Below are 9,359 nucleotides of genomic sequence, written 5' to 3'. Positions count from 1 at the left end.
TAGTGATAGGAAAAGGGGAATGGGTTTAAACTGAAAGAGGGGAGGTTTAGTTTAGATGTTAGGATTAAGTTCTTCACTCAGAGGGTGGTGAGGGGCTGGCACCACAGCCCAGAGAAATTTTGGGTGCTCCATCCCTGGGAGCATTAAGGCCAAGCTTGATGGGCTCCTTAGTAGTCAGTTCTAGTAGTTGACTACCCTGCCCGCAGAAGGGAATTGGAACTAGATGATCTTTAAGGTCCCTTTCAACCCAAGCCATCCTGTGATAATATGATAATGACACACTTTTGTTACGTATAGAACATTGATATTGGTGTATCTTAGAGTACACAGTTCTTGTTTGACTCACAAAAAGCAAACAATTCTAATACACACGTGGTGTATCAGACACATAAGGGGTGAGTTTTCAAGATTAAACTGCAATATTTGGGGCCCATTAGATGAGCTCAAGAAGAAACGCTGATTTGAATTCACTAAGAAAAGACAAGAATTCAAAGTTCTAGAGGGGATATTTGGGGTTTATGGTATCACGGACGCACAAAACAAACCTAAAGTAAATCAGTCTCATCCGGTTTAACCCCAACCACGAGACACTGCTGTCTGTTTTCTTTCTCAAAAGACTCACGTCACCGCGCTCTGAAAAAAGGGAACTTCCACAGTTTGTGGTGAGGCTACATGATAAACAGATCTGTTCACACCAACTAGCGGGGCTGCCTGCGTCAATAAAAGGCGGCAGCAGGCAGCAAACTGACATTTGGTGCTTGGAGGATTATCGCTGCAAGAGGCGCTTCTCTTCAAAGTTCAGTAAAATGCCAGGATTATTTTTCTCCCATAACAACATGACTGAATTAAATGGAAAGGAGGACTGCAAGCTCGCAGAAGGCAAAATCCGTAAAAAGAAGCAAAAGGCTTTGTAAGTATATATATCTTAGTATAAACCTCAACGTATTAAAAATGAAAATAATACTAAGTCTTGAGATAAAGAATTTGCACCTTTTTTGGGCTAAAGGACCATAAAGCCCTCCCAAAGGCCGGGACTATAGCATTGCTACAAGCACTTTGAGCTAATACCAACCAGCTCTTTCATTTAGGTAAGCAGGATGAGATTTTGGAGACACCCGGAGTCTCTTAGTCTTTCAAAAATAACTACATGGATATGCGACTTTCCAGGCATCAGTCATAGGATGGAGCTGTTTGCCTTTAAGTTTTAAGAAATTCACTTAGAGTAGAAATGTATCTACAACTTCAATGGATTACAAATGTCTATTCATTGTTTTCAGTGGTGCAGATCTCAAGAACTATTTGAAGTGCATGGTACCACATCTCGAATCTGGAATCAAGTCTTCTAACTCTAGGAATGTCATGTAAGTACAAAAAAAAAAAAAAAAAAAAAAGAAAAATTTAAACATATCTACACAGTTAGATTACTAAATAGTCAAACTTTTTTTTTTTTTTAAATTAAATAATTTCTATCCTACTTATACACCAGCAAATTACTTCTAATATACCAATAGTGCCTCGGACTTTCTAAAAGAGGTGAATGTTAGGAAGCAGAAACTATTCATGGAATTAGGAGCTCTTTCTTATGTTTTCATCAAATGGTGTGGGAGTGGACACCTTGCTTAAATCTCTTTTATTCATAGACATATTGTTCTCTTCTGTAACAGTTTACAAGGAAGGATGCTTCACACACAAGAAAATAACAGAGGAATTACAAGCCTCATTTCAAAAATATGGAAAAAGTAGCAAGGAAAAAAAATTATTTGCTAATAGTCACAGTAAAAGCTCATCTCTCTGGGAACAGAAATCCGGATAACCATTAAACCCCCATGTTTCCATTTTTCTGGTTATTTTTTTTAGTGTGGGCTCCCACAAGTGCACTGAGAAAGCCATAAGTTTAATAAATACACGGTACACATTTCTGGAATAGAATAATAAAACCTGTCTCCTTTAAACACACAAAAGGAAACATGTGGTTTCTTGCCTAAAACCTTTTCCTTAATTTGTCAAATCAGGCTTTCTGCAGAGGAAGTAATACAGTGGTCCCAGTCTTTGGAAAAGCTCCTGGCCAGCCAAAGTAAGTATATTACTTCAGTATTACATTGTTCTTGTTCTGAAGAATCATTATTATTATTATTAATCTAAAGTTCACCAAATATGCGAAGCTGTAGAGTTGTGCAAACACTGACAGAGAACGGGCTGTTGCCTTTTAGTTATTCTCAGCTCTCAGCTACTACGTTCTAATTTCCTTCTAAGGTTTTGTGTTCCCCTACATCCCCATTTCCTTCTCCTAGTAGAGTAAATAAACCCTTGCAGGCAAAGAACAATGGTTTTTTGACCAGTTTTCAGCCTGCATACAACACCAATTCAATTTGGAATTTTGTTTTTAGCTGTACCCTAGGTGAGTTCATTTAAGGAAGGCTAGAATCCAGGGCTGTAATTTGGTAGCCCGGTTCTAGATCTACAAGCTCCTAGACGTCATTATATAACTCCTATCACCCTTGGAACTGGAATATTTGCAAAATGTGAAAGAAGGAAAGAACAGAGCTTCCCATCAACATTTTATACTCAAGATTTCAACAGAACTCCTGCTATGAACTCTTTACTTCACCATCCCCAGACACAAATATCATGCTCTATGTATTTATGTTGTGCAGGTGGTCAAGGTGTCTTTCGGGAGTTCCTGAAGTCAGAGTTCAGTGAGGAGAACATTGAGTTCTGGCTGGCCTGTGAAGATTACAAGAAAACCAAGGCTGATCACTTACATGGCAAAGCAGAGAGGATTTATGAGGAGTTTGTTCAGTCAGATGCTATTAAACAGGTAAGTTCAAAGTTACCTGTATAGTTCCATTGCAGGGATATTGAAAAGATCAGAAGATAGTAGCATCCTCTCACTGAGATGTGCATACATTCATTCAGTTACACACGAAGAAGATCAAGCCACATGTTTTCCAGCTGTGATACTGTAAGACCTCACAATCACAGCCACACGATGCAGGCAGTGCTGGCAACAGCTCAGCAGCAGCGCCAGTGGCTCAGCACATGATGCTGAGTCAGCCCAGTTTGAATTACTGCTGGTGCTTAGAGTCAGATACCTGAAAGTAAGCTTTGAGAATAGGAATACTATGGATTGTTACAGTCCTTTCAATTATGGAGGCATGCTAGAGAATTAAAAGTTGTGTATATCAATTGCATACCTAACTGGAGATTCGTCCTACACAAGATTTCTCCTATTGTTTTAACTTGAGGTTTAATTAAAGGTTGTTTTACTACTTTCTCTACTGTTTAGTTAGGTATTTATTTACTGTCAATACCAACCTACAGATAAAGAATACATTTCTAATGTGTAACCAACGATTGTTTTTCCCCTTCCAGATCAATATTGACCATCAGATGAGGGAAGCAACAGCCAAAAGGGCTCAAGACCCAACTCACACAAGTTTTGATGAAGCCCAGAGAACTGTCTACATCCTCATGGAAAGGGATTCATATCCCAGATTCTTGAAATCCAAAACCTACCTGAACCTTCTGAATCAGCTGCAGACCAACAACTCAAAATAATGTGTTTGAGATAAGAAAGAGTCAAGTAGACTCTGTGTCAAATATTCTGTGAGCACATTCTTCAGGGCGGTTGGATCTCAGCAAAGAGAACGCCTGCCTTGGGACGTGGTATGAGAGGGATGCAAACAGCTCTGTGGGCAAGAAGATGCAGGACGAGAGCTAACAAGTTTGTTACAAGCATGAAGGCAACATGTGGTGAAAATCCTCTCCTTACTTATAACACGGAATTGAGACAGGATATGGATGCTATTTATTACTTGAACTCTACTGTGAATGCTGAACCAAGGATTAGAAACCCAAAGAACTGCTGATGGGAAAAGATTATAAAAGTTCAGAAGAAGAATAAGGATGACTGACAATTTTGTATGTAACAAGACAAGGCTCAGATGAGACTTTGCAATGGCTTTTTGAAATCTGTGAAGTGTTAATAAGCGTTAGCTCCATGATAATACTGTGTGATGTAAATATATTATGTATTGACTCATCTTAAAATTGATATATTCTAAGTTATATAAGCTGTACTTTTATTATGTTTGTGCTCAACAAACACATGTAGCATCTTTTCTGTACATTTTCTGTTTAATTTATTGCAAACTTTTCAATTAAATCTACTGAAAAAATACAGAAGTTTCCTATCTCTTTTTCATACTCCCCCAGCTACTGGCACCTGAGTCAAATCTCAAATAGAAATCATCTCACCTCTGCCCTCACAGTTAATCCAGCACAGCAGATCAATCACACTTGCTTACGTAGAGAGGCAGTAACTGATGAGACTCACCAGCATTCACATTACTTGTGGTATTAGCACTACTTAACAGCAAACAATGAGCATTTAATTTCACTGCAAATGTTGTATTAAGCTTACCCATATGCAATGTTATGAGTAGTCTGTACTGTCGTGGGATTAATGAAGGAGAAGTTGCAGTTATACACCAACTATGTAAGTACAAGTTTAGTAGTGCCTGTGTCTGAAATGATTAAGATCTTGTGACATGAGAGTTCATAATGAAAATAAACCCGAGCATCCCCTGGTCTTGATGAGCTACTGTCATGAGAGACAGCTGTCATGTGGCTGGCAACACAGGACTTGATCTCCCTGGAGATTCTCACTTTTCCAAAAATAACATGAGCTTAGTCAGGCACAGTGAGCTATTCTATATCAAATAGAGCAGCTGCAAACCCACAGACATCAGCTCCTGGGGGCTTGCTGCCACCCCTCAGGGACTTCTGGGCTTCCAGGGGAGGAAAAAACAGCTCTTCCAGACACAGCACAGCTGTATGGCAGCTGCTGTCACCATCACCTCACCATCACAGCCTCATGGCTGCTGTGCAGCACATCCTTCCACTTCTAACGCTGATACCAAAAAACAGCTCTGCCTTCCGCACCAGAGTATCCTCACATTTGTCCTAACATGCTTTCCACGTACCAAGTGATCACATAGTTTAAAAGCCACGAAAGATAAGACTACCTGCACTCTTTGTGCTTAGGGAACTGGGTCTCATCTGCGCTGGTTACTTCTTCAAAGCAGCAGCTATCTACATCCACAGCTCACATCACAGGACGTCATCACAGCACTACAAGTGCTCCCCACAAAGCCTGCTAAATACGAGACATCAGCTGTCTTCACAACTGACACTACATTTGAAGTGATGCCATTCTTCTGAACTTAAACCTCTTGAACTCATATAGACTCAACTCTAATTTATACCCCAAAGCTGCAGTTTCACAATTTTGCTGTGATTTCACCAAACATCTGTATGACCCTTCTGACCAAAATCATATATAGCATGGCGAGGTAGGGCTGTTATTTTCCAATGACTTGTTGATGCCAGGGAAGAGTGCCAGAAGTTGTCTTTGTCTGGGAAGACTGCAGGATGGAGTCACAGTGGGTATAACATTTCCATCTCAATATAATCCTCAGAGCTGGGTACAACCATCTTGAGAAGGCAGGCCCTGGAGTTGTGTCATGGGTTTGAGTTTCACAGCAGCTGCTGTTCACTCCAATAGAGGGCTGGCACTGCCCACACCTCTTCTGCAATAAGATTATATGAGAACTACACAGGTCAGCTGCCTAGGTTCTTACCTCCAGAGATATCTCAGCCTTCTCCAGGGGCCCTAGCAGCACAACTGAGTTTTGTCACAGAGTAACAGCACAGCAGAATCCCAGAGCTGTCTCTGGGATGGTGTCATAAGCCCGGCATTATAGTCCTGTTGCTATAGCAGGGACATACAAAGCTGGTTGTTTAAACACGGTCCAAGCATTCAACAGAGATTTACTGCGCTGTCCATAGCCACCCATTTAATAAAGAGAAGCAGTTATAAGTGATGGTTCAGTGGTACAGCTAAAACAATGTACAAAGCATTCTAAGACACTTCATTGACATGCTTTTAAACACCCAAGAGTTATTGCAGGTTTTTCTGCAACATTTCTTTCAAAATGCAGTGCTCATTTTGCAATTAATTCTTCCCTTGAAACACTGCCTAAACCGAGTTCTGTGGGGCTCAGAAACGCAATAGAACACACACACCAAAGGGATTAAAGACTGCTTTTTGTGATACTTGGTTCACTTACAAGGCACATGTACTCTATCAAGTTCATCCATGATTTCTTACTCATCTTCTCCTCCCAACCCTGCTCATCAACAGCCCCAGGGCTACAGATGGGCGTCACAGCTGTGGGCTGAGCCCTGCAGAATGTGGCAGACTCTCCCAAAATAGTCGGTGTTACACAGCCATCATTCATGAGCACAGGCTCCAGCTGCTCCCTAGTAAATTAGGCAGGCAGCTGTGGGGGAACTGTCCTCTTTTTAAACATATGCTAGACTGCATTAATTATTGGGTACCTGCTAAAAATTTCCAGAATCACTCTGTGCAAAAGTGAATTGAATTTTTGCATGCCTGAAGGCTCAGTCAGGCACGAACAACAAAACACTTAATGTGTCAAACAGCTTAGCTGATTTATTTTTATTTTTGCTTTAGCTTCTCCTTGTTTGGAAAAAAAAAAAAAGTAAAAGAAAGGAAACTTGGAGTTTTGTCCACAGACTCTAAGAAAAACCATTTATTCAGATTGCTGATCAGATACAGATCAGCACAGGAAAATGGGATTCAGTGCAGGGAGAAGCTTTATGATTTGACAGCAGTGACTCAGACTTTGCTCTCTGAGTTCCCTTCCACTGCTGATGGAAACTTTTTCATTGTTTGCCAGTGTTTCAGTAGAAAAATCATTGTGCCATCTTAGGGCACACTTTTGAGGTGAGTCAACTTCTCACTGCTGCAGAGAGTTCTCATTATGGAAGGACTCAAGAGGCCAAGTTTGCCGAGTCTGAATTTGGAAGCCTGACTTTAGTCTCTCATCTTTCCAAACTAGTGAAAATATATTCCCCGAAATAGATATTTTATTATCACAGAATTGAAAATATGGTATAACACTGTATTAAGACTCTCACATGAAATGAAAGGACATCTATATCAAACCTGTTGTTGGAGGCATACTGCACATGATAGCAGGAAGGAAATTAAAGGCGATGCCAAGCTCAGATGGTGAAGAACACCACAAATTCGTCACCTCAGACTCCTAAATGCCATCTGTCTGTGCCCACATTCTCAAGTAACGGGCTTTCCAGATGTCATTGTCTCCTTTGTGGCTGTGAAATGGGTCTGACAAGCAAAGACCAGATGACAATAGGTGGAAAAACTAGATGTTTTCATCTTCCATTCACAGACATGGGTTAATTATCTTGGAGTGTAATCTCTATGAGCGAAGCTCTGTGAAAGGAAGCTTTTATTCATTAGACACGAGCAGAAACTGCAAAACAAATTCTTGCTTGCTATTTGTTGAATGATTTAAATTTCTCCTGTATGCTCAGAAACAAAGGCAGTTTTAAGATTGTCCCCTGGTTTGTTCAGACAATTACAGCTCAAAAGGTCTTAGTCTCAAAGATTTAAGACCTACCAAGCATGGATATGCGTATTTTAGAAATAAACTTAGCTCCCACTCTTCCAAACAGCACCAGAAAGCAGTTGACAGATCCCAAAGATCACCAGTACTAAAACTGCACTGAGCACTTGCCTTTGGTTTCTTCAAGCAGCCTAAGGACCACACAACCCTAAAGCATTAACCTGAGCTGTGATGGTGGCCAGCTTTCACACGGCCTCTTTTCCTAATAAAATTAGTAATGACTTCCATATGAAATGAAAAAATGTAAACTTTCCAGCAATGCTTTAGACTTGTGTGCAGAGGGAAACAAAGCAAATCAGCCACTCCAAGTCTGTTACACAGCCAAAGCACTTAAATGACGTTACAACTGCCTACAAATCTGACATCTCTGGAAATGAGAGTCACAGGTTCTTATTTACATTATTGAATTACTGCACTCTGTAATTAAAAGACAATCTTTAAAAATAAAACAGAATAAACATGCTGTGCTAATTACTCATAAGCACATGAGTTTTGTACTTCTCACTTCCAGACTTATGGAAAAATCTGTACTGTATTTACTGTATGGACCATCAACTATAAAAATCAAGATACGTTTAGATATACAGAAGGGAGACTTGCTATTGAACAGAATTTGACCAGCAATGAGGCTAAGCTATGCAATGCATTTATTCACGCCAGTCTGAAGAAACAGTGAGCATAGAACACATGAACAGAACTCAACGGCCAGCTGGGAGCTGTTGTGCCAGGACGAACAAAGGGGATTAGGAGACCCAGGGTAACAAGTCAAACGTTCTGACCAGCTTGAAGCACATAGCAATCAGTTAATTGACACTGAAAACAAACTACAATAATTCTCTTAATGAGGACATCGCCACTGAGAATGAATGCCTTCAAAATGAATCCACTCACATGATGCCCATGTAAGTAGCTTTGCACACTGCTGAGATGTGCGAGCTCGCTAACAGGAGCCTGACAGAGGGCTGTAGGGGCACAGCACCCACTTCTCTGCAGCCTGATTGAAGGCTGGGAGGGCTGAATGTTCTTGTTCAAAGCACTGCAAGCACCCAGTCACATGATTTCCTCCTCTGCTTTGCCGGTTGCAGAATGTCATGCTCACACAATGACATCATGGCTTTTAGGAAGAAAAAGGGAAGAGAAAGCTTATAGCATATGATAGAGAGAAGGTTTTCAGAACTTCTATCTAGACTTTTCAGCAATATTCCAGACTGTTTTCACTAATTAGATGTTTAAGTTCACAGAGATCAGTGACAACTTAAGATTTATCCAACTCTATGGGCAAAACCCAAAGCAGTCATAAGTATGGAAACAATTTCCATTCTTCAAGTTAGCAAACACTCACAAGCCATGCCCACTTTTATCTACAAGCAGAGTATATTTTCACCACCCATTTAATAGCAGACAATTGGTCATTGTGGTGTGCTGCAGGGGTCTGTTGCCCTGGGAATGGACATTCGTTGCATGCTGAACTTAACTTTCCTTGAGATTATTTTCAAATATATAGCAAGAAAGTTCCCAACAAAGGAACCACGTCTGGATGGGGCTGGTCACAATGCCACAATATTAAGTATAGCCTAAAACATATGACTCAGTGGCCACACTAAGCTAAAAGCAAGACTTTTGATCCATTTTTCTTTTATATACTAAGTGCACTCAATGAAGAGTATGATAGGACACAGATCAGAGCATCTACTTTTTGTGCTCCTCAAGGGAAAACAAAGGCCTCTCAGTGTCTTTTCTTGAGTGCGAGCCTAAACCAACTGGCACACCTTCAGTGCTCCTATTTACTTGCCCTTGTAAGACAGAGCCTCAAGGATGTGAATACAAGACAAGCCCAAGCAA

The 9,359-nt window shown here is 40.5% G+C and overlaps 1 protein-coding gene across 1 annotated transcript; it reads left to right on the top strand.

Annotated features, from left to right (window-relative positions):
* Positions 1 to 806: 806 nt before the first annotated feature.
* On the top strand, positions 807 to 3,558 carry RGS1 (regulator of G protein signaling 1; the record flags this gene model as incomplete). The annotated part of the gene is made up of 5 exons (XM_079535178.1): positions 807 to 910; positions 1,278 to 1,361; positions 2,013 to 2,074; positions 2,655 to 2,818; positions 3,373 to 3,558. 5 exons carry the CDS (start codon positions 807 to 809, stop codon positions 3,556 to 3,558), a joined length of 600 nt encoding a protein of 199 aa, XP_079391304.1.
* Between the last annotated feature and the right edge of the window lie 5,801 nt (positions 3,559 to 9,359).

This window comes from Tetrao urogallus (assembly GCF_951394365.1).
Source record: "Tetrao urogallus genome assembly, chromosome: 5".
NCBI lineage: Eukaryota > Metazoa > Chordata > Aves > Galliformes > Phasianidae > Tetrao > Tetrao urogallus.
The sequence above is the reverse complement of the archived record's forward strand: the minus strand, read 5'-3'. Positions and strand labels throughout refer to the sequence as shown.